Raw genomic sequence first — 24,943 nt, forward strand, 5'->3', positions numbered from 1 at the left:
TTTAGAATTGGGTGTAGAAATTATCATATTTCTGTTTTTGTGCAGCACCTTGCACAACGGGATTCTGGTCCACAACTATGGGTCCTGGGTGCTACACTATGAATAAATAAATACATGCATTACAAATATTACACAGGTTTCCTTTAATTTGATTAATTGCATTCTGTTTAAAAGGCTGATGGTTTGAAAACAAGCCATCTTTGGGAACATTCAGATTGTCCATTCTTGTGGCACAGATTGTTCCTCCCTAGATGTCTATCTAGTGATAGGCACTGTGTGAAGAATACTCTCAGGGGACTTACACAATGCATCTCTGTGCTTTAGGGTAATAGTCAACAAGCTGGGACCCACTGGTGCTCAATGTCTTTGGAAAGCACTTGAAAAGAACTGCAGCCTGAAGAGTCTTAACCTTTATGACAACGCTGTTGGAAATGAAGGCACGAAAGGCCTGGCTCAGAGTTTAGACAAGAATCGCACCCTGCAGGAACTAATGTAAGAGGGTCAGATTGAAACCTGATTCACTAGCGTCTCAGAGCTCACTAACAGTGCTGGCAAACCAGTTCATCTCAGCTCCCTGACTTTAGAATCTGATGGTCAATTCTCCTCTTGTACTTGATCTTCCAGTTCCAACATGGTGCCCTCATTAAATCAGAACAATTGTCCTCTGACCTCTCCAGAGACAGCGAGCTCTCCTGCGGCTGAGTACTACTTTGTCACCGGCCCAAGGCTCTGAGATCTATTAGCTGCTTTCTTGTCTTCCTTCAGCAGCACCAGTGTGAATAACCAAGTTACAAAACACTCAAGCTGGGGAACATTCGAATGAATAAAAATGAAAGTAAAATGTCTGGGCAAGCCCAGTAATCTTATTTGTAAATCATGTTAGTAGGAATATAAAAAATTGCTAGACCAGGGGTCCACCTAGCTCAGAGTCCCATCTCCGGCAGTGGCTGGTACCTGCTGCTTCAGAGGAAGAGGCAAGAAACCCTGCAATAGGCTGGTGTGGGATACCCTGCCCAGGGGAGTTTCCTCTTTATAACCATCAATTAAAGGTTGGCTTGTGCCCTAGAGCAGGAGGATTTCTCTCTCTTCCAAAACTCTTGAAGTTTTTTTAATCCTTACTGTTATAACTCTGGATTTTCTCATTATCCAGATAAGTGTGCTTGTAATAATTGGGCTAACAAAAAAAACAAGAACAAAACAAAAAACAAAAACTCCAAATCTAAGTATCCCTAGGTAGTAAAAAAGTTTATGAACACCTTTAACTCTTTTAAATCAATACAGCACAATTGGTGGCCTGTACGGGGACTTAAAGAGTTAATAAATATTCAGAAGCTAGTACCTTGGCAAACAAGTCATTGTTTTCAAAGTTAGTTTATAAAAAAAAGTTTGTTTTAACATTCTTAAATATGTTCAGCTTGTTTAAAATAAGCATAGGAAGCAAACCGTTAATGGTTTTGCTTTAAAAAAAAGTTAACACTTGTTTTAAAATTAATATTTTTTAAAATCTTTTAACAAATGCTTTGTTTCATATTTTTATTGTTTGTAGTTTTCATAATCAGTTATCGTTTTAAAATTTTAATGAAGTATTTTTAAATAAAACCAAATATAGTAAAAATTAAAGCAGGGGTCGGCAACCGATGGCACGCGAGCCAATTTTTAATGGCACATGGCTGCCTGCTGGGACTATGCGTGTCATTAAAAATCCTGCCGACGCAGCAAGCCGCGGGGTCCGCGGTCCCGCGCCGGAGTGCTGGCCTAGTGCAGCAAGGCGCCGGCCCCTCCCCTGCCTTCCCCCAGAGCCCTGCTGCCGCCCGCGCAGAGTTCTGGGGGGCTGGGGCTGTGCGCACCTGCGGGGCAGCGTTTGGCTCCGTGGGGAGGGAAGGACGCTTGCCACTCACCCGGAGCCCTGCTGCCGCGCACACAGCGCTCTGAGGGGTGGGGCGGAGCAGGGCTGTGAGCTGGGGGGGCAGCAGTGGCAGGGCTCCGGATGAGCAAGGAGCCTCATGGTATGGGGGCCGGCTCTGGCTCTGGGGGGGGGTTGGGTAAGGGGTGGGGCAGTCAAGGGACAGGGAGCAGGATGGGGGGGTGGTATACTGGGGGGTGGTTAGGGGTGGGGGTCTCTAGAGGGGGCAGTCAGGGAGCAGGGGGGCTTGGATGGGGTATATGAGTCCTGGGGTCTGTTTGGGGGGTGGATAGGGGTCAGGGTAGTCAGGGGACAGGGAGCAAAGAGGGTCCTGGGGGAGCAGTTAAGGTGGGGGGGTCTCTGGAGGGGGTGGTCAGGGGACAAGAAGCTGGGGGGATTGGATGAGTCAGGAGTTCTGGGGGGACTGCCAGGAGGTAGGGGTGTGGAGAGGGGTTGGGGCAGGCAGCGAGCGGGCGGGGGGGTTGTATGGATCCAGAGTTCTGGGGATCCTGTCAGGGGGCAGGGAGCCATTAGATAGGCATGGGAGTCCAGGGGGTCTCTCTGGGTATGGGGTTGTGGATAAGGGTTGGGGCTGTCAGGGGACCGGTAGGGGGTAGGGTCCTAGGGGGGCAGTCAGGAGATAAGGGGCAGGGATGCTTAGATAGGGGGTGGGATCCCAGGAGGGGGTAGTCGGGAGAAGGAGCGGGGGGGTTGGTGGTTCTGGGGAGTGCAGTCACCCAGCCCTCTGCCCTGAGTCCTGATCCCCCACACACACCCCCAGCCCTCTGCCCTGAGCCCTGATCCCCCCCCCACACACACACACGCCCAGCCCTGAGCCCTGCACACCCCCAGGCCCCTGCCCTGAGCCCTGTACCACCCAGCCCTGTTGACTCCTTGACCCCCCCATGACCCCAGCCCAGACTAGCACCCCCACACATACCCAGCCCGCCTACCCTGACACCTGCACCCCCTCACATGCTCCCAGCCCTCTGCCCTGACTCTTGCACCCCCCACATCCCCAGCCCCCCCCACATCTCATGCACCCTGCATATCCCCACCCCCACCCTGAGCACCAAACGGGAGCCCCTGCACCCCCACTCACATTCCCACCTGCACCCCTCAGGCCACATGGGAGCTGCCTAGGTAAGTGCCCCCAAACCCAAACCTCCTGCCCCAACCCTGAGCCCCCTCCTTCATTCTAGCTCCTGGTCAGACCCTTCACCCCCAGCCCTGTGCTCGGTCCACTCCCACCCTCAGTTCAGTGCAGAGAGAGGAAGAGAATGGGCCAGAACCAGGGAGAAGGTAGGTACCTACTGTGTGTGGGCAGGGCCGGGACCCCAGACCGGCACTGGGCTGAGCGGGTCCGGCAGCTGGGATCCCGCCTGGCAGGAGCCGGAGGATGGACCCCTGAGCAGCTGTGGGCTGAGCCGCTCAGCCCGCTGCCGGTCTGGGGTTCTGGCTGCCAGCCCCACACAGCCCGCTGCCGGTCTGGGGTTCTGGCTGCCAGACCCTTCCCAGCTGGGGTCCCGGCTGCAGAAAGAAAGAAAAACAGACTGAAAAACTGGCTTCCCAAGAGGAAGGCATCCGCCCTTGCTGTTTAATAGCTTTGTTTTTCACCTGCACGTCCTAAAAAGCATCACAACATCCGGTCTCCAGCCCATCAATAAAAATACCTAATTGCCAACAAAGGCAATTTGCGCAAAGGCACGTGAGCTGCTGCTCTGCCTCCCTTTCCTGTTGTGATACTTTCTGCCCTGGTATTTCTTTCCTTCTGTCCTGTATCTCACTGGCTCTCTTGGCTTTTCATGAAACCCTGAAATCAACGACATTGCGTCAGCACAGCAACCTAAAATAACCACAGTCCTGTCCTAAAAAAACCCCAAACCCCAAATAAAAAGCAAAGTTCAAGCAACAGTTGCTGCAGTCAACCTGCCAGCCAAAGCATCCATGTATGACTAACCAGGCATCCAGTGATCCAAAAACCTCCACCAGTCAGCACCACTCACCTGCTAAAAAGCAAGGGAAGACTCAGCGGCTCCAACAAAAGGACAGGGGTGAGGCCAGACCCGAGCTGGGCAGCCCACAAATCTCCCTGGGACCCAGATCTCCACTTGCACCTAGTGGAGTAGTCTGGTCCCGTCAGCACGTGCCCCTCCCGTAGTGAGAATGCCGTCAACGCCAGAGGCTGCACAGGCCACACGTGACATCCTCTCCCTCCCAGTGCCGGGTGCGCCGCCCCAGATGGGCCCCTGGTCCTGAGGGAAGCCGCCGTTGGGAGCACACCAGCCCTCCCCGGCAAGAGACACCCTGCGCTCCAAGGACCGTGTGCCCCGTTTGCCAAGGTCCTCACAAAGCTCGCGTCAGTCCCCCACTCCGATCAGACTGGCTGACTTGCCTGTGCGGGAGCCTCGAAGGTCCTCCACTCCCCATCGGGAGTGCAGGCACTGAGACAAGCGGCGTCGACACTCCTCTTTGGATAGGAGCTACAGGAGCAGATCTTGACACCATCGTTATGGACGCTCGGGCTTGAGTGCCCACTCCGCTAGACGATAGACAGAGCTCTCCTCGGGCGTTACCGACACTGAATCATCGAAGCTACAATCGCCGAGACGACTATGAGAGCAGCACTTCAGTCAAGTACTGTTCCTTATTGTCGTCGAGGTCCACATCTCAAGGTCGGCACTGGCATGACCGTAGATGCTCCCGTCGCTCCTATGGCACCGTGTGGTCAACGGCGACCTCGGCACCCAGCTGCCCATCCCCAAGCCACTCCAGGCCCCAAGAGCAGCCTGCGCCACTCGGCACCCAAGCCAGTCAGTGGCAAGGGGCGCTGTGGCAGGGCCAATGGTATCAATGGGCACCGTGGCCGCAATTGCCTGCCCCGGTGAGACCCTGCTCGGTAGCCGGGGCATCCCAGACCCATTCGGTGTCCCCCCCTCGACAGAGTCAGAAGTCGACGGGCACCGAACTGGCAGCACTGGGCCCGGACTCGGTCTTGGGAGTTGAACCCGTGGCACCTCCCAACACCCTGGTAGCGGGATCGGTCCCCTTGCCGGCACCGGAGGAGACCATAGTGGCACCTCCATCTGCTGTACAAGAGGACTTAAAAGCTCACCAGGAGCTCCTCAAAAGGGTAGCCTCGAATCTCTAACTCCAGGCTAAGGAGATGGAGGAGCCATTGGACACCCTTTTCAATGTTCTGTCCTCCTTGGCACTGGGCCGTGTGGCCTTACCCCTTCACCAAGGTGTGGCCAACATATCGACTGCCCTGTGGCAGACTCCAGCTTCCCTGGTGCCCATCTCCAAGAAAGCAGAAAAAAAGTATTTTGTTTTGGCTAAGGGACATGAGTACCTATACTCCCACCCGGTACCTAACTCCCTGGTGGTGGAATCAGTCAGCCATTGCGAATGCCATGGCCAGCCTACACCCACCCCCAAGGACAAAGACACCAAGAGACTTGATTCTTTTGGCAGGAAAGTTTATTCTTCTGCAAGCTTTCAACTTCAGGTGGCCAATTACCAAGTCTGTTGCCACGAACGCCCCACAGTTAATAAAGTTTGTCTTCTGCAACCATTTATCTGCGTTCCGAGTGCAGTGGTTCCATATAACATCGGACCAGTGGGTCCTCAGAATGATTTCCAGGAGCTACACGTTGCAGTTCACCTCACTCCCCCTCCACTACTCCCCGCCCTGGGAGAACCTTGGGGACGAGAAACATGCCTCCCTCCTAAACCAAGAGGTGGCGAGCCTTCTCAGCCTGGGTGCGGTGGAGAGAGTACCAGTGGAATTTCAGGGCAAGGGATTTTACTCCCGGTACTTCCTGATCCCAAAGGTAAAAGGCGGGCTCCGACCCATCATCAGCCTGCGGAACCTCAACAGGTTTATGGTCCACTACAAGTTCAGTATGGTATTCCTGACCTCCATCATCCCCTCCTTAGACCCAGGGGATTGGTTTGCATTCCTGGACCTCCAGGATGCATATTTCCACACCCATATTTTCGAGGGTCACAGGCGCTTCCTCCACTTCCTGGTAAGGCGGAACCATTACCAGTTTCTGGTCCTCCCCTTCAGCCTTTCCATGGCCCCCTGGTGACAGCCACCTCCGGAGGAACAGGCTGCAAATTTTCCCTTACCTGGATGATTGGCTCCTCAAGGGCGGCTCTCAGTCCCAGGTGCAGGCCCAGATGCAATTCCTGCTGTCCAAGTGCGCGGGTCTGGGCCTTGTGGTGAAAGAGGCCAAGCCCAGCACATACACTTCATAGGGTCTCTGCTCAACTCCGTAGATGCCATGGCCTCTCTTCCCTGGGACAGATTTGAGACATTCACGACCTTCCCCAAAGGTGCGCCTTCAACTCCTGAGTCACATGACAGCATGCATGTCCATGGTGCGACATGCCAGACTCAGAATGAGGCCCCTCCAACTCTGGTTGGCCTCCCAGTATTCCCAGTCCAGAAACAGCCTGGACAAGGTAGTCACGATGCCACCCAACGTGGTGGTCACACTGCAATGGTGGTCCATCCCGAGCAATATTCTAAATGTGATCCCCTTCCAGGATACCTCTCTCTCACTAGACTTGGTGTTGGATGCCTCGGACCTGGCCTGGAGAGCTGTCATAAACAGATAGTAGGAGTTAATAGAACAGAAGTACTTTATATCTCTTTTGCCTGTAAAGGGTTAACAAAATCAGTGAGCCTGGCTGTCACCTGACGAGAGGACCAATCAGGGGACAGGATACTTTCAAATCTTGAGGGAGGGAAGTTTTGTGTGTGCTGTTAGTGTTTGGTTGTTGTTCACTCTGGGGGCTCAGAGGGACCAGACATGCAACCAGGTTGCTCTCCAATCTCTCTGATACAGGCTCTTATGTGCTCAGAATAGTAAGTACTAGGTGATAAGGCGAGTTAGGCTTATGTTTGTTTTCTTTATTTGCAAATGTGTATTTGGCTGGGAGGAGTTCAAATGTGTATTTGGCTGGAAGGATTTTAATTTGTACTTGTATACTTATGCTGGGAGGGTATTCCCAGTGCCTATAGCTGAAAGACCCTGTACCTATTCCATTTTAAATTCACAAAGAAAATGTTTACTGTTTTTCTCTCTTTAATTAAAAGTTTCTTGTTTAAGAACCTGATTGTTTTTTTTATTCTGGTGAGACCCCAGGGGACGGGGTCTGGATTCACCAGGGAATTGGTGGGGAGAAAGGAGGGAAGGAGGAGAGAAAGGTTAATTTGAAGGGTCCTTCAAACAACCAAACAAACAAACAGACTGACAAACACAAGCTGAGCACACAGCAAGTAACCCCCAAACACACACTACAGACAGTCACTTACCCCAGGGATGCTGTATTTGCTCCTCCTTCACCTGGAGAACTCCCTTGTGAAACTCCGTTAGCAACCCCTGTTCACGTTCCTTGGCCCTGTGCCAGGAAGCTCTGGACCTCTGGGAGTTTTGTATAGCCCACAATACCTCCCTACGGGCCTCCCACCTACCCGGTGCACACAATGTGTGAGCCGATCACCTCAGCAGGGCGTTTTCCCACCAATACGAGTAGTCACTCCACTGGGAGGTCGCCCATCGGCTCTTCCAAGAGTGGGGAGCTCCCCCGGTCGACCTCTTCGCTACTGCCCAGAACGGGCACTGCCCCCAGTTCTGCTCCAGGGCAGGGGCAGAAAGGAGGGCGGTCTCGGACGCATTCCTCCTCCGGTGGTCAGGACAACTGTTCTATGCCTTTCCATCCTTCCCCCGGATAGGCAAGGTTCTGCAGAAAATAAGGGCAGATAGGTCAAGGGTTATCCTCATAGCCCCGGATTGGGCCCATCAGCATTGATACGGGACCCTTCTGCAGCTTTTAGCAGCCCCCCCGCGAAGGCTGCTGCTTCTTCTGGACCTCCTCTCCCAGGAGAGGGGATGCCTTCTCCATCCCAACCTGGCTACGCTCCACCTGACAGCATGGCTGCTCCATGGTTAAACCAGGAGGAGGGAAGGTTTTGGGAGGATGTGCGACGAATCCTGCTGGAGAGCAGAAAGCTGTCCACATGGCGGACGAACCTTGCCAAATGGTCTCGGTTCTCCAGATGGGTGGGGGAGCGGGGCACGTCCCCATCATTTGCATCCCTCCAGCTTATTCTCGATTACCTCCTGTCCCTTAGGACCCAAGGGCTAGCTCCTGCCTCTGTCAGAGTTCATTTAGCAGCAATTTTGGCCTTCCACCCTCTGATGCAAGGTCAATCGGTGTTCTCCCACCAGATGACCTCCTGTTTTTTAAAGGGCCTAGATCGTGCATTCCCATATGCCAGGGCCCCAGTCCCACAATGGGATCTGAACCTAGCGTTATCCGGCCTCATGGGTCCTTCCTTTGAATCCTTGGCCACGTGTTCCTGGTCCCTATCCTGGAAAGTGACATTCTTGGTGGCTATCATCTCAGCCCGTCAGGTCTCGGAGCTTAGGGCCTTGACCTCGGAACCCCCATATATGGTTTTGCACAAAGATAAGGTCCAGCTTCACCCACACCCGCTTTTCTCCCGAAGATGGTCTCCGCCTTCCATATGGATCAGGACATTTTCCTACTAGTACTCTGTCCTAAGCACCATTCCTCCAACGAGGAACGCCACCTACACACGCTAGACATACGTAGAGTGCTGGCCTTCTACCTGGACCGAACCAGGCTGTTCAGGAAGTCCTTGCAACTATTTGTTGTGTCGGCCAAGCGGATGAGGGGGCAACCAGTTTCCACCCAGTGCATTTCCCACTGGATCACCTCGTGCATATGCACGGCCTTATGTGTCACCCACGTCCCTATCCAGGACATATGTAGGGCTGCCACGTGGTCATCTGTCCACACTTTTCCCTCGCACTATGCGATCGTCTCCCAAGCATGGGATGATGCCGGGTTTGGTAGGCTGGTACTCCGTCCCGATAACACTTAAACTCCTACCCACCTCCATCAGGTATAGCTTGGAGTCACCTACTGTGGAATACACAGGAGCAATCACTCGAAGAAGAAAGGACAGTTACTTGTTCCGTAACTGGCTTTCTTCGAGATGTGCTGCTCACGTCTATTCCACACTCCGCCCTCCTTCCCCTCTGTCAGAGTTGTCTGGCAAGAAGGAACTGAGGGTGGGGAGAGTGCACAGCTCCCCTTATAGCGCTATAGAGGCGCCACTCCAGGGGTCACAGTGTTGCTCCCCCACTATGGGTACTGCTAAGGGGAAAGTTTCCAGCACCGGTGCATGTGGCGAGCACACACATCTACTGTGGAAAAGACTGGGGCAACACATCTCGAAGAACAAAGGATGTCTAGATTTCATTCCTGTAGTAACATAACTGGTGATAGGAAAGCAGGAAGAGAGAGAGAGAGAGAGAGTGTGTGTGTCTTAAATTGGTTAAATAGCCTAACATTCAGTACCCAGTGTTCCAAAAATGTTAGACTGCCAACCTGTGTTGTGGAGATGTCTTCTGTTTTTTAAAAAACCCATGAATAAAGCTACTTTAAGGGAAATTACTGCTTTGTCCAACCCCGAAGAGCTATGAGATCTTTGCTCACCAATTCTCATAAAACTTGTATTTGTTATGCCTTTTTGGTGACTTTAGTATTATAATCTATTATAAATAAAGTGCATTTCATTGATTAATTTTTAAATGAAATTGGTAACTGGAAAAAATGGCTAGTATTTTTTTTAAACATGTAACAATTATAAAGTACTGTATTCTGTCATTTACTTTCTAGAATCGAAAGTATATCTAAGTATAATCTGACGTTCTCCTGCAAAATGCCGGCTGTGCAAACCCTTCTGTGGCTGGATCATTCTTGTGTTTTTATTTTAAGTACAAAATAAATATGTATAACGAATTTTAAAGTATGTAATTAGTAATTTGATATGTGGGGTGGTGCCTCCTTTTATGTGTTTGCTCCCCTGATGTTAGAACCTGGCTATGCCGCTGCTGTAGAGGGCTCATCACCCAGTAGCTGGGGGCCACCATGTGGGCTCGGCAGGGCTGCTGGCCACAGGGCCAATGGGTGTGGGTGGGCTGGCTGGGATCTCGAGAGTCACGTCGCAGGGATCTGCCCTGCTCCCCAGCACTGCTCCAGCTCTGAGCTGTCTCCACTGCCTGAGACCTGTGGGGCCGCACCTGCCTCCCCAGGGGAAGAGCCACCTGGGACTGGTGCAGAGGCTGGGCCAGTCTCAGCTAGTCGCAGGGGACAGTTGGGAGCTGGGGGAGGCTCAGCTGGGTCCTGAGGGAGCCTGGCCCGGGTAAGCTCTGCTCCTGCTCCAGCCTGGCTGATTGCACCACTCCCAAGGGGCCGGAGTTATCCTGCCCCAGGACCAGCTCTGGCTGCGCTGCCAGCTCAGCCTGGCAGACACAGTCACCTCTCATTAGGGCCGGCTATTGTGGCTGGGGGTTAGGGTGTGGGAGAGTAGGTCTCTAATGGGTGCTGGGCAGTGGGGGGTGGGGAGATCTATGTATGTCGGGGCGCTGGGAAGTGGGGAGGTCTGTGGGGGACACTGTGCAGTTGTAGTGGGGGGGGCACTAGGCAGTGAGGGGATCTGTGGGGGAGTGGTCTGGGAGGGCACTGGCATGGGGTTTGTGGGGGTCTCTGGGTGGTGCAGCACTGGGCGTAGGGAGTCGGAGGGGTGCTGGGCAGGGGGTTTGTGGGGGTCTCTGGGTGGTGCAGCACTGGGCATAGGGAGTCGGAGGGGTGCTGGGCAGGGGGTTTGTGAGGGTCTCTGGGTAGTGCAGCACTGGGCGTAGGGAGTCGGAGGGGTGCTGGGCAGGGGGTTTGTGGGGGTCTCTGGGTGGTGTGGTGCTGGGCAGGGGGTAGCATGGGGCAGCATGGGCCCACCCCCAAGGGGAAGAAGCACAATGGCAGTGCTGGGCCGGGCTGGACAGTGTGGCTCTGGCAGCTCCCGGTTTGTAAACAGTGCCCTTGTACTGGGCTGGGTGGAGTGGGACTGTCCCTGCCATGCCATCACCCATCTCCCATTGCCCCCGGCCAGCCCCTCTCTCTGAAGACTCTGCCCCCCTGCCCCATGTCCCCATTTCCCCCATGGGGACCCACAAATATGTTTAGCACTGGGCCCACAAAAGGTTAATCCAGCCCTTTTTGGGATGCAGGCTCTGGGATGGAGTTGGGGTGCAGGAGAGTTGCAGGCTATGGGGAGTTTGAGTGAGGGGTGCAGGCTCTGACCTGGGGCAGGGGATTGCGGTACAGGAGTGGGGTGCAGACATGTGGGCTCTGGGAGGGAGTTGGGGTGCAGGAGAGTTGCAGGCTATGGGGAGTTTGAGTGAGGGGTGCAGGCTCTGACCTGGGGCAGGGGATTGCGGTACAAGAGGGGGGTGCAGACATGTGGGCTCTGGGAGGGAGTTGGGATGCAGGAGGGTTGCAGCTATGGGGAGTTTGAGTGAGGGGTGCAGGCTCTGACCTGGGGCAGGGGGTCGGGGTACGGAGGGGGGTGCAGACATGTGGGCTCTGGGAGTGAGTTAGCAACTCAGCACATTATATAAGTGAAAGGAGCTGCAGTGATTTCATACACACATAGAAAATGACAGAAGACACTTTTACATAGTCAAAATGTGAGAAGCAGAGTTGGAGGGAGGAGGCGTCTGTACAATATTATACCGCATTCCGCCTCCTGGCTGCAGCAGTAACGTAGCCCCCCAACACTTGTATAGGATAGAGAGGCGCTGCGGTGTTAAGCTTTGGGAATTGGGCTGCCTGTGCCCTTGAGACCCAGCCCCAGGAACCCGCCCCCTGCTCCGGGGCTGACATGCAGCTCTTGGGAGCAGAACGAAAACAGCCTCTGCACCCCGCAAACCCCGACACCCCCAGATTTGCGAGCACAGCAGGCGGCGGCGGGGGCAGTTGGCGGCCCTGCTAGCAGCTGCTCCGCCCTCTGAATAGCGCCCGGGCTGCTGTCCGGGGACAGCGCCGAGCCTGGAAATCAGTGAGTCAGGGCGGGGTCACGGGACTCCCTGTTTCTGGGGTTCCGCTTCGCAGCGAGCGGCTGCTGCTGCCAGTGCCCCGCCCCCGGGAAGCAGCCCAGGCGGGATCCCAGGTCAGGGCGCTGCCCCTGCCCCTTCCCCGGGCCAGTGCACGTGGCCCACGCGGGGCAGGAGGCTGCGGCTGCACACACCCCCCTCGATCCCCGTTCTCGGGGAGCCTCCGCCCGTGCCAGCAGCCGGGTCGCTTCCTTCTCGCTGAACTTCTGCCGAGCGTCTCCGGCTCCTTCTCCCTCTGCCGCCCCGTTCGCCGAGCGGCCTGTGCGAGGCTTCTCCAGCCGTGTGCCCAGGCAGGACGCTGCGGAGCGGTAAGATCGGCCGCAGGGGCCGTTTCATCGCCTGGCCTCGCCGGCTGAAATCTGCGGCGGGCAGGAGCCGGCTGAGGACTCCCGATTACATTAGAAAGTTGCTGGGATTTCCAGCGTCGGTGCAACCACTAGGCTGCCGGCCGGGGCGCCCACAAGCGGAGCCTGAAACACCTTTTTTAAACAGCGGAGCACAAGGCTGCGGGGCTCGGCCACTCCTCCCCCCGGGGAGCAGAGCAGAGCCGGGGAGGGTTTAGCACTAGCAGCTGCACCGTCTTCCTCGTGCCAGGGGCTGAGCCGGGCTCCCCGCCGCCCCCGGGGCTCTCGGCAGCAGGCTCCGGCGTGGGGGATCTTCGGGCGGAGAAGCCGGGGCTCTGCTCCGCCTGCAAGGGACTAGCCGGGCGGCGGAGCGCCAGGGCCGCCCAGAGGGAGGGGGCAAGTGGAGCGATGTGCCCCGGGTCTTGCAGGGGCCCCCACCAGCAGGTGCGGAGCTGGGGAGGGGAGGGGGCGAGGCGCTGCTCCCCCACTGAGCACATTCCCCCGAATTGATCCAGTTCTCTTTTAAACGCTGTTATAGTCCCAGCCTTCACAACCTCCTCAGGCAAGGAGTTCCACAAGTTAACCGTGCGCTGCATGAAGAAGAACTTCCTTTGACTTGTTTTAAACCTGCTGCCCATTAATTTTGTTTGGTGACCCCTAGTTCTTGTATTATGGGAGTAAGTAAATAACTTTTCCTTAGCTACTTTCTCCACACCACTCATGACTTTATATACCTCTATCATATCCCCCCCCTTAGTCTCCTCTTTTCCAAGCTGAAGAGTCCTAGCCTCTTTAATCTTTCCTCATATGGGACCCTCTCCAAACTCCTAATCATTTTAGTTGCCCTTTTCGGAACCTTTTCTGATGCTAGTCTATCTTTTCTGAGGTGAGGAGAGCACATCTGTACGCAGTGTTCGAGATGTGGGTGTCCCATGGATTTATGTCTTTGGTGTTTATTACCACTTCCAGCCGGGGGTGCAGCAGCACCCATAGTTCCAGCACCTTTGTTCTGTGTCGCACCTCACCTCCAGCAGTTGGCCTTGGCCTCCCCCACGGCAGAGCCCAAGGAAGTGCGGATGTAAGTGTGGGGGACCTAGGCCTCTCTGAACTTTTTGCATTCCCTCCTGGTTCTTTTCCTCACATTCTCCCTCACCCCCACATAGACAGACAAAGAAGATTTTTTTCTTGGTTTTCCCCTCCTCCCATTTTATTGTCAGTTTTGTTTATAACTTTGTTCACACGTCCCTATAAACAGGCAGCAAAATCCCTTCTCCCAGAGGCTGGAGGGCTGAGTCTGGCCTGGGGGACTTCAGTCCATCTGTCCCCGATGTCTGGCCTGTTCAAAGTTTTTGATTGCAGCCGTCACTATGGTATCTAAGGCTTCTCCTGCTCGGCTTTTAAAATGGTGCCCCATCCTGTGAGAGGTGGATGACTGGACATTGCAGAGCTGGGGAGCATACAAATTTGGGGAGATTAGGGGGCTGGGGACAGACGGGGTTGCATGCCAGTGCATTCATATCTGTGAGACGTGGGCACATCCTGGGTGGGGCACGTGTGCAGGAGGATATGGCATAGTCCAGGACAAATGTATTCAGTATTACATCACCCCATATGAGTTCAGCCTAGTGATGCTGGATGTGCTCCTCCTGGTCTAACACCAATGACTAACCAGAGCTCGGCTTTGTCATTGGACACAGCTGTGGGCCATTGGGCTCAGACATGGGGAAATTGTGCAGCATAGGCCTGGCCTGTGCAGAACAAGGTTTCCTAGACCCTCAATGGGGTCCTGCTTCTGCATGAATGAGTCACTGCTCTGTACTGGAGCTAGCACGTTCCTCCTCCCAGGAGCAGGAGTGAGGCACTAGATCAGGGGTAGGCAACCTATGGCACATGTGCCAAAGGCGGCACATGAGCTGATTTTCAGTGGCACTCACACTGCCTGGGTCCTGGCCACTAGTCCCGGGGGCTCTGCATTTTAATTTAATTTTAAAGAAAGCTTCTTAAACATTTTAAAATCTTTATTTCTGTTACACTCAACAATAGTTTAGTTCTATATTATAGACTTATAGAAAGACACCTTCTAAAAACGTTAAAATGTATTACTGGCACAGGAAACCTTATATCAGAGTGAGTAAATGAAGACTGGGCACATCACTTCTGAAAGGCGGCTGACCCGTGCACTAGAGGAATGTGTATAGGCACCTTCTTACCCTGAAGAGTCGCACTGAAGCCTGTGTCAGCTCAGACATGGTTGCACCCTGTCCCCTTTTTGCCCCCATCAAAATGAGTCTCTTGTCTGTCATTGAATCGATTCTAGGGCTGCAGGGTGCCAGCAGTTTCCTAGAGATGGTTGAAATAGGTGAGGACGACTTATTCACGTAAGTCATGGCTGTACAAGTTCGGGCCTTTGCTGGGCTCCTCTTTACACAATGGAGAGAACTATTATGTCCTCTGTGGCTGCAGATGCTGGGCCAGTTCCTCTGGGTCCTGCATTTTGTGAAGTCACTTGCAAAGGAGAAAGTTCAGATTAGAATAGCCGAGTTTTTCACTGCCTTGGCATTGGTGTTAATGCAGGTGCTCTGGGGTTGCAAGGCCCACACTGCTATTTTCACCGTGCTGGCTTGAGCCTCGCTGCTGTGAGTCAGTCTGCCCGGGCGGGGAGGCTCCCTGCCAGCTGCAGTGTAGCCAGTCCCTGGCCCCACCGGGCACGTCTTCTCCTGGGTGTGCACTGCGCAGCACAATGGGGCCCTGGTCTGTGAGGAGGCCCCGAGGCACAACCACAATATTACTGATCAATTATCCTGTAACATGATGCAGGTGGCTGAGCTGGCCTCTCTTCCCAAGCGGCTCAGCTTGCCGGGGTTAATAAGGACAGTCTGGACTTTCCGTGCAACAGATCTAAGTGAGATTCCTTTTTTTTTTTTTTTTTTACACAGGTTGGAAGAGGCTCTGAAAACCAACAAGGAAAATGGCAGCCCAGATGAAGACGTGGCTGTTACTTGTGTGTCGCGTTGTCCTGCTGCGAGGTAAGCTGACCTATCTGCTCTCTTGCTCCCATGTTGCCAAATGGGGGAAAAAGGCAAATGCTTTCCCCAAATGTCTCTGTAGCTTTTCAAACACTCTCATCTGCAGTGTCTCTGACTTGCAACCCTGGGTCATTGGGGCGGGGAAGCTCTGTGCTAATAGGTCTCATTGCTGCTAGGGTGGGATGCCACACAGCAGGGCAGCTGCTCCTGGAGCTGGCTCTGTGCTCTTGGTCAACTTTCTATAGATACGTAACTGCACCCAGCCCTGCTTCCTGCCCCTCTGTGTACCCGGCCAGTGCTTGGGCTGCGGGGTCAAAACCCAGCCTGTGAGAGTTGTTTGGGGAGGGCTGTTCACACACACTCACTATAGGCTAAAGAGTGAAAATTGACTTGTACAGAATGGGGGAGGGGCATAAGCTTTCATGGGCTAAAACCCACTTCATCAGATGCATGGAGTAGAAAATACAGTAGGAAGAGATATAATATATATATATAAAAAATATACAGTTCATGAAAAGATGGGAGTTGCTTTACCAAGTAGGGGATTAGTTCTAACGAAACAATTCAATTAAAGTGGGCTATTCTCAAGAGGAGGAAAAATCACTTTTGTAGTGGTAATCAGGATGGCCCGTTTCCAACAGTTGACAAAAAGATGTGAGTAACAGTAGGGGGAAATTAGTAAAGGGAAATTAATTTTTAGTTTTTGTAGTGACCCAACCACTCCTAGTCTTTTTTCAGGCCTAATTTGACAGTGTCCAGTTTGCAAATGAATTCCAGTTCTGCAGTTTCTCATTGGAATTTGTTTTTGAAGTTTTGTTGTTGAAGAATTGCCACTTTTAAGTCTGTTATTGAGTGTCCAGGAAGATTGAAGTGTTCTCCTACTGGTTTTTGAATATTATAATTCTTGACATCTGATTTGTGTCCATTTATTCTTTTGCGTAGAGACTGTCCGGTTTGGCCAATGTTCATGGCAGAGGGTCATTGCTGGCACATGATGGCGTATATCACATTGGGAGATGTGCAGGTGAACAAGTCCCTGATGGTGTGGCTGATGTGGTTAGATCCTATGATGGTGTCACTTGAATAGAGATATGGACAGAGTTGGCAACAGGGTTTGTTTCAGGCATAGGTTCCTGGGTTAGTGTTTTTGTTGTGTTGTGTGGTGTGTAGTTGCTGGTGACTATTTGCTTCAGGTTGGGGGGTTGTCTGTAAGCGAGTACTGGTCTGTCTCCCAGGGCCTGTGAGAGTGAGGGATCATCTTTCAGGATAGGTTGTAGATCCTTGATGATGCGCTGGAGAGGTTTTAGTTGGGGGCTGAAGGTGATGGCTAGTGACGTTCTGTTACTTACTTTCTAGCCATCACCTTCAGCCCCCAACTAAAACCTCTCCAGCGCATCATCAAGGATCTACAGCCTGCCATGCTGTTCTAGGACTTTCTCTCTTTGCACACTGGAATTGCCGTCTCACATCAGACCAGTCGTCCGTTTAGCGCAGTAGCAGATGCTCCAGAGAACAGTAAAAGAACCAGCCTTATGGGTTGACTCCATCACAGGGGTTCACTCACTGCTAGTTGCGCCTCCTGCTGGCCATCCTGGAGATTAACTCCAGTCAGGCATTGCAGTCTCCCCTGGCAGTGTCTCTTCCGTCGTCCTCTTGCCCTGTGGACCCCTCTCGCTCCAGGAACTGCAGCCTCTTCTCCATAACTTAGTCCTCTGGGCATGTCACCATACATGTTGCCCCCCCCTCCTCCCCAATCTTCCAAGGTATCAGAGTCTCTCTTGACAAACGAGCTGTGGCAGTCTTCCTGCTCCTTGCCCTGCTGGTGCCACTTTGTCAGTGTCTGCTAGCAGGACCCGGCCCCCTTCTACTCCAGATCCCGGCTCAGAGGCCTTCTCATCAGCAGCTAACGTTTGATTACCCCACACCTTGCTGCTTTTCCCCTGAGCCTTGCCTGCCTCTCAGACTCCTCTCCTTCTCTGGGCTCACCAAGCCATACTCCCAACTGCCCCCTCCCAGGGAGTAACCGTGGACTACCCGCTGTAGCCCCCAAAACACGTCCCTTCTCCCAGAGAGTGACTACAGACTTCTGCCTGCAGCCCGCTTCTACTCTCAGCTCCTGGGCTTTCTACAGGCCCTGCCTGTTCCTGACTGGCTGAGCCTCATTTAATCAACCCCTGCTCCCTGGCTGCTCCTCTTGGTGCAGCCTGGGCAGTTAATGGGCCCACCTACCACCTTTGCCTCTGTAGGCCTTGTGTGGGATGGACACCCTGTCACTCCCTCCATAATCCTATTCCTGCACGTCTCTTCCATACCCCTGAACCAGCCTCCAAGGTGTAGGAGTTTTATCCATTATTAATCCTGTTTTTTGTAACAGTGGGTTAGACACACACAGGAATAAGAAAACCCTTGTTTGAATCCTGAAGGAAGCTGCTCCACTAGGCGAGATACGTGTAGCTTCCAGGAAACTTCCCTGAGTTGAGAAAGCGGGTACCAGAGTTCAGATCCCCTGTCTAGCTGCTGTTCATAGTCCCATGCACTGCCCAGTGTCACGAACCCCAGCCTCTGCAGACAGCTGCTGCATGCCCCCACCACACCAACATTTACAAACAGTCATCTGGGAGTGAGTTCATAGCAGCTCACAGCTGACCCCGACCCAGGTCTCTGGCAGGACAAATCCTGATCTGATCCACGCACCCCACTGGTGTTCGGAGTGGAGAACCAAGGCTGGTTTAGTCACTCGAACCTCTCCTGGAGCCAGGGAGAGACACCAGGATTCCTGAGCACCAGTGTGGTACCGATCACTAGTAAATAGTTGTGTAGCCCGTTGGGGTTGTCTGGCAAGGCCTCCGCTGGTGTCAGGCCTGCAGAGGGGCTAGCAATTACTCCAGGGTCCTGTCGCTAAAGTAGTGAAGTCCCAGCATAGGGCTCTGACAGTCAAGACCTCAGACCCTGTGGGTCGGGAGGGAATGGGATGGTTGCAGGTGATTCATACGGTGCAAAGGCCTCTTTGCAGGAGATGATGTACTGAACTATGATGAGCTGTGCATCCTGGTGGGGATCAGCATGCTGCACACAGCAGGCATTTGTTACATGTTTTGCTTGGATAACCGAACTAGGGGGAGGCAGGGTTGTGTGATGCATCCCCTAGCTGGTCACGCCCCATGGGTGGAGAGTCTGTGACTTTTACTAAAGACTCTCATGCTTTTTGCTCTGAGGTCATTGGTTCAATCCCTGTCGTCAGTCAGCCTGGGAGCTGTCATGCTTGCAGCTGTCTCACTGTGGCATGTTTAAAGGTTGTGGGGGGGGTTCATCCTGGCAGACGCGGGATCCCAGAGGCAGGGGGAGTGCAGTGGGTCTGGACACACATACCTTACTGAGATGTCACAGCCTCCCACGCCCTTCAGGAGCAGTTTCTGCAGGGAAGCTCCATCCTGACGGGTGCAGGTCTCTTACTCGCTGAGACAAAACCAGCGGGGCTGGTGCCTAATGTACGAATGTGTGACGATGGATCTGCTGCCAGCCGAGCCTCTGGGTTTCCCTCTGAGTGCGAGTGTGATGACACTGGGGAACCTATTGCTGTTGGAGATCTGCCAAAGATGGGAGCTGAGCATTGGCGAGTTATCAACAGCATTGTGGACAAGATGAGGATAGAAAGGAACACGAGAGCCTTTCTCCTTAGCTATGTCCTCGTGTGCTTTTAAGGCATCGGGTGGACGGGTTATGTCCTGAGGCAGCTTAGCTGCCCCTGAAGGTTTTGTTCTTGGATTCGCTTTAGAATGAGCATGTGATCCCAGCAGCCACGGCCCTAGAGGCTGTATCGCTTGGCAAGGACAATAGAAATTGTTTCAGCTGACTTTGAGTGATGCCATGTTCTCCTTCTCTCTCAGCCGGTGACCCTGTCGGAATTGAAGCAGATGAAGGTGAAGACGTGCTCCTGCCCTGCATTGTAGAACGTGGAGACGCTGACTGTCTTCCAAAGCCTACGGTGAACTGGCAGCGGTCAGGGAGTGAAGTTGTGAACAGCTACTACGATGGCAAGAACCATCCAGTGTATCAGTCTGGACGATATAAGGGGAGAACGGAGTTCACTTCTCAGGGATTGTCCGAGGGCAACGCGTCTCTGCTACTGAAGAATGTAAACCCCGCTGACTTTGGGAACTACACCTGTCATGCTAGTTTATATGAGAACGCTCCCCAAACTTTACAAACTGTCCTGCTGATGCAGAAAAAGACCCAGGGTAGGTCAGCGATGTTCCCTTATCAACTGTGACGTGAAGTTTGTCCTTTCACTGAGAACCCCATCAGCCCTTTACCATAATTTTGAAGCAGGAGCCTGCTGTGAGAAGTGACATTAAGAGAAGCATCCTGGGGAATCAGTTTTTTTCTCTTATTGCTCTGTATCTACCGTGAGCTGTTTTTAGAAGTAGAAATGGAGCTTTAACAGTCAGTGCCATGATGGGAGCAAGGAACTGTAGATTGAGTTGGGTTCTTCCTTCTCTCACTACATCACCAGTAATAACGACACTGCAGGCCAAACAATTCCCTTTTGCACCCCAGTAATCCCATGAGTCTTCAGTGGAAATGTTCCCGTGTAACTGAGAGCACAGTATCGGATCTCTATTTCTGGTGATGTTTGAGGCGGAAAGAGCCCAGCTTGACTCTCAGATCCCAGGATGAGTTTGCAGAGTCTGTCTCTGCCTCCTGTGGGTTTTCCCTACTGGCAGACTCCGCAGTCCCTGTGCTCTGAGGAGTGCAATGTCTGGGATTGTGGTTGGTTCTGTAAGTGGGCATAAGGTGATAGTCTCCTAGCATAGCCTTCTGCTTGGCCATGGGCACCAGGCCAGACACACAGTGTGGCCAAAAATGTGTTTTTTCAAGCCATCTTTCGGATAATGTACTAAACAGGCCAGAGTTGCAATGATGCATTTAAGCTTCTTCTGGTGAGACAGGAAGCTCAGTCAAAGGTTTTCAGGGTTTGATTAATGTAGAATTTAGGGAATTTTTCTCTTTCAATTTACGGATAGATAAAAAGCACCAATCCAAAGATCTAGATGTCCTGTTATCTCCCTGTTTGTGACCCTCCATTCCCACCACCAGGCTTTCCTGGTGCAGTCAGGACACCGAAGTCTGGAATCTGTAACCTCAGGAGTTCGGTTTATTAAAGGACATGACGGGGGATGGGTGTTCAGATCCTATAACTTCCATGCTCCAACTCTGCCAGTAGCGTTTTCCCAGCACACGTGGGCGTTCTCCGGCTCACCCTGCTGCAGCTGCCCACTCTAACCCAACTTCTTCCCCACCCCCTTTGCTCTGGGTCATGTAATTGCTAGGCCGTGAGTCCATCTGCTACTGGGCACCCTGCGATGAGCCAGACCCTCGCTGTGTCTCAGCCTGCTGCTCTTTTTGCTACCCAGCTGGATGTCTGGTGTCCCTTCTTCTCTAGCACTGCTGCATTTCCTACCCAGTGCTACCACCATGTACCCCCGTCTTTCCTGTGCATTCACTCCTGATTGCCCGCCTGTGGGTTTTAAGCCCACAGCCTTTCTAGCAGAATGCCTGGCTGTATGGTGCTAGCTGTAGGAACAGTTGATTGCCACGGGGAGGGAGACAGTGCCAGCTTACTTAATCATTGTACTGTTTTGCAGGTGCAAACGTGCCAGGAGGACCTGAAAACCAACTCTACTTTCTAATCATTGTCCCATTGAGCACACTTGTAGTCGGGGGTTCTCTAGGGTACTGTTGGTGGAAAAAGAAGACTACGAAGTCTGAAGCAGGTATGTGCAATAGTATGTGACACAAGGCTTTTTAAAAATGAATTTTCATTACAATGCCAAACCAGTAAAGAGAAACAATTATCTTGTTAACCATTATATCCCCTAAGCGGCAAGACAAAACTGTTTGCCAGTTAAGGTTTTAACCTATTTCCTCCCGAGACAAACAAATCTTAACAGTTGCCCCTAGGACAGCTGGACCGTGCATTACTAACAGAAAGCCCAATAAAGGCAGTGAAACACTGCGGCCTAGTGGAAAGAGCACCGGCCTGGGACTTGCAAGACCCAGATTCTATTCCTGGCTCTGCCACTGGCCTGCTGGGTGACCTCGGGCAGGTCCCGTCCCTGCTCTGTGCCTCAGTTTCCCCATCTGTAAAGTGGGAATGACACTCCCTTGTAAAGCGCTTGGAGCTCTCCAGCTGAAGAGCTAGATATTATCAAACAGTTGTCAGGGTTCAGTAATGCACTTGAAGACCTAAATAACACGTTTACACAACAAAGGTATAGACAGCGGAGGAGTATTTCAATAATGGTGTATTCCAGAGCTAGATAAGCCAATATCCAAGGCAGCTTCCTTATCTTACCCATCAAATCCTCTGCCTCTGAGCCTGCATTTCAGTAAAGTGCTGGCAGGAGTTAACGGGGCTCGGGGGTGGCTTTGCCATGGGACCCGAGCAAGGGGCAGCTGGAGCAGCCCATGAGGCAGTGTGTGATTATTGCTCCGAGGGGAAGTATCCAGGGGCAGGTACTTTCCCAGCATGCTGGCAGAGTGGCGCTAGGTGAGGCTATGGAGGGTGGATGCAAAGCCCACTCCACTTCCTGTCCCATCTGCTTGCACCATGGGCTACGTCCCAGCTCCCCGGAGGCTGCTCTCCTCGCCACGCTGCTACCTACGATCCAGGCAGCTGGACACGGGATTAAGGAGATCACTTAAAGTTTAAAGAATCCGGTCACTGACCTTCCGCCAACCCTTCTGGCTGGCCCTGTGCAGAGACGTGTGACTGGATTAGGAATCGGGTTCTATCTGGATGGGGGAAGAGGAGTAAAAATTGTTTGCTGGAGTTACCCAAAGTTCCTAAGGCTTCGCTGATTACTGCAGCATTCAGCCCTCGCTAAGGCTGGAAATGTGCTGACTGCTGCTCTGAGGAGCTGTTGCTCTGTACGCCGCGCTGGCTGGTGCTTAATGGGCCTCACTAAATGTGCTTAATTCCCCCTTTTCCTTCGCTACCCTCCCCATGTTACACCCGCATCCTGGATGTCGGGCTCTTCCTGGGGGCTGTGAGAACCCAAAAGGCTCCTGTGCCCGATGTGTGTGCAAATGTGCATGCTCAGCACTTCCTTCAGCTCTGCTTCTACTGTGCAGTGTTTCACGGCTTGTGTTTGTCCTGTACTTTCAGGTGATGCAGAAGCAGCTCAAACAAAGGAGGAATTAATATGCCTGAAAAACTTGGAAAATACTTCAGTGACTCCCCTACGCTGCAGTGGGTAGCAAGACTCGAGCCTGGGAAGCAGGGACTGAAAACCATTTTTGTGGGGGGTGGAGAGCAAGCAGCTGCCCATGAGCTCCCAGTGTGATGCTGTGTTCAGAAGGGCTAATGCAGAAACTGGGGGTCGGGGACCCCTCAGGGGGTCGTGAGATTATTACATGGGGGGTTGCGAGCTGTCAGCCTCCACCCCAAACCCTGCTTTGCCTCCAACATTTAGAATTGTGTTAAGTATATTTAAGTGTTTTTAATGTATCGGGGGGGGGGTCGCATTCATAGGCTTGCTGTGTGAAAGGGGTCCCCAGTACAAAAGTTTAAGACCCGCTGGGCTATTGTGATCCTTGGGCACACGAACAGGGATGCATCTGAAGCAGAACTACAGAGATTTTACCTTTATACTTGGCACTGATGCAAATGCTGCTGGAATCCTGGGTCCAGGTCTGGTGGCCACCGTTCCAGGAGGATGTTTGCTGATAAAGTGGAGAGTTCAGAGAAGAGCCACAAGAATGATTAAAGGGTTAAAAAACCTGCCCGGCAGTGATAGACAAAAGGAGCTCAATCTGTTAACTTGATGAAGAGAAGGTCAAGGAGTGCCCTGATCGCAGTCCAAGTGTCGACATGGGGAAGAAATAAGTAATAAAGGGCTCTTCACTCTAGCAGAGAAACGTCTAACACAACCCAAGGGCTGGAAGTTGAAGCTAGACCAGGGGTTCTCAACCTGGAGGGTGGGCCCCACTGGGGAGGGCACAGAATCTATGGGAGGGGGTATGAGAAGCATTAGGGGGCTCAAACTCAATTTACCTTAGGGCGAGTGCAAGTCCTGAAATCCTCCCAGCGGGCCAATAATGTGACTGAAGATGGTGTTCAGAAAAGAAATGTTTTATTTTTTGTTTTGACTTTCTTAGAAATAATAAAACTCTCGTTGATGTTTGGCGTCAGTGACTGAGCAGCTGAAACCTTCAGGATTGCAGCAAGGGGTTTATATTTGTTGTGGAAAAAAGTCACGCTGCTCCGTGGCTGACTCTGCCTGGCAATAAGTGATGGTATCTCTGTTCCTGTTGCCAAGCCATTGGGAACTGTGGGGAAGGGGGGCAGCACCTGCAGCAGACAGAGCTGGCTGCATGGGTCTCTCCTCCGCGGGCTGCAGTGGGGAGGTTTTTGGGCTCAGGGCCAGCTCCAGGGGTTTTGCCACCCCAAGCAGCCAAAAAAATAAAATAAAACAAAATAAAAAGCCGTGAGAGCGATCCGCAGCAATTCAGTGGGAGGTCCTTCGCTCCGAGCGGGAGTGAGGGACCCTCCGCTGAATTGCCAAATACCTAAAAGTGCCACCCCACTCCCAAATTGCTGCCCCAAGCACCTGCTTGATAAGCTGGTGCCTGGAGCTGGCTCTGCTTGGGCTGCAGCTGGCCGGTTGGCTGAGACTTTGAGACCCCTGCTTTGGGGACTGTGCACATTTTACCCACAGCAGTGAATAGCTAGCGAAGCTGATTCCTCCAGACAGATCAGAGGGCGCTGTGCATTTTGATGGATTTCTGTTAACCTCGTGTAACCTACACACCTCCTGGCTGTGGTGTTTTGTCCCGGTTAATGGCATTGAGACCACTCAGAGATTAATGAGTTTGCTTTACAGCCGTAGCTAACAGCCAGTTGTCTTTTAGCTCATACACTGAGCTCCAGAGATCTGTGGTTCAATCCCGCCTGCTGACAGGCAGAGTCTGTTGTGTGACACTTGCCTAGCACTATACAAAGTCGTTGCCAGCTGTAGGTTAATCCTTTTGCTACACCGTGCGCACATTTAATTGTGAGCAGCGGCCATCGTCGCAGTTTTGCGTTTGCTCTTATTGCAATGGCTTGTTGGCTTTGTTGGAATCGAGGCCTTTCTGTTTAACGTTTACTGAGTTGCATGGGGTTTTTTTGTCCTTGTGTGGCAGGAGGAGGGGGACTAAACTGCTGAACCAGGCGTTTGAGGACCACTGATCTAGACTAATTCACACTGGAAACACGGTGCACATTTTTAATAGAGTAACAATTATAAGAATTTACCAAGGTTCATGGTGAATTTTCCATGACTGACCACTTTTAAATACAGAGTGGATGTTTTTGTAAGAGCTCCCCTCTTGGGATGATGATGGAGCAGTTGTACGGCCGGTGTTCTACAGGACGTCAGCCTAGATGAGCAGAATGGTCCCTTCTATGAATATAAGAATAGTCCTCAGACCATCCCAATGTCCAGAAGCAAATCTCTCACATATCCCAGAATCACGACTCACCCTAACAGCGTGAAAGGAAATCCCAGCGGCTGAACCAAAGGGAAGTAAACGCTCCAGCCCTTCTGAACTAGTCCCCCCTTTAATACTGAGAACAAGTGCTTCAGGTGCTGAAGAGCCATGTGGCTTTGAGTGAAGGGGCGGGTAAGGAGA

General features: G+C 52.6%; 1 protein-coding gene and 1 long non-coding RNA gene across 2 annotated transcripts in view; both read left to right on the forward strand.

The window, feature by feature from the left end:
- The window catches only part of LOC115660628, a 49,839-nt gene extending 48,877 nt beyond the window's left edge, over positions 1-962 (forward strand). Inside the window, exon 4 of the long non-coding RNA XR_004002864.1 lies at positions 325-962. This is a non-coding gene — a long non-coding RNA (uncharacterized LOC115660628). The remainder of the gene's footprint in view (positions 1-324) is intronic.
- An 11,175-nt stretch (positions 963-12,137) lies between these two features.
- Positions 12,138-22,648, forward strand: LOC115647721 (butyrophilin subfamily 3 member A2-like). The gene is made up of 5 exons (XM_030554453.1): positions 12,138-12,206; positions 15,179-15,268; positions 19,156-19,506; positions 20,914-21,042; positions 22,437-22,648. Exons 2-5 carry the CDS (start codon positions 15,211-15,213, stop codon positions 22,526-22,528), a joined length of 630 nt encoding a protein of 209 aa, XP_030410313.1. The 5' UTR covers positions 12,138-12,206; positions 15,179-15,210; the 3' UTR covers positions 22,529-22,648.
- The last annotated feature ends 2,295 nt before the right edge of the window (positions 22,649-24,943 follow it).

This window comes from Gopherus evgoodei, chromosome 1, assembly GCF_007399415.2.
Source record: "Gopherus evgoodei ecotype Sinaloan lineage chromosome 1, rGopEvg1_v1.p, whole genome shotgun sequence".
In the NCBI taxonomy this organism is placed as follows: Eukaryota; Metazoa; Chordata; order Testudines; family Testudinidae; genus Gopherus; species Gopherus evgoodei.

Coding starts and splice junctions, on each gene's coding strand:
- LOC115647721 (XM_030554453.1), top strand. CDS start 15,211: ATGGCAGCCCAGATGAAGACGTGGCTGTTACTTGTGTGTCGCGTTGTC. Junction 15,269..19,155: donor TCGCGTTGTCCTGCTGCGAG/GTAAGCTGACCT, acceptor CTTCTCTCTCAG/CCGGTGACCCTGTCGGAATT. Junction 21,043..22,436: donor GACTACGAAGTCTGAAGCAG/GTATGTGCAATA, acceptor CTGTACTTTCAG/GTGATGCAGAAGCAGCTCAA.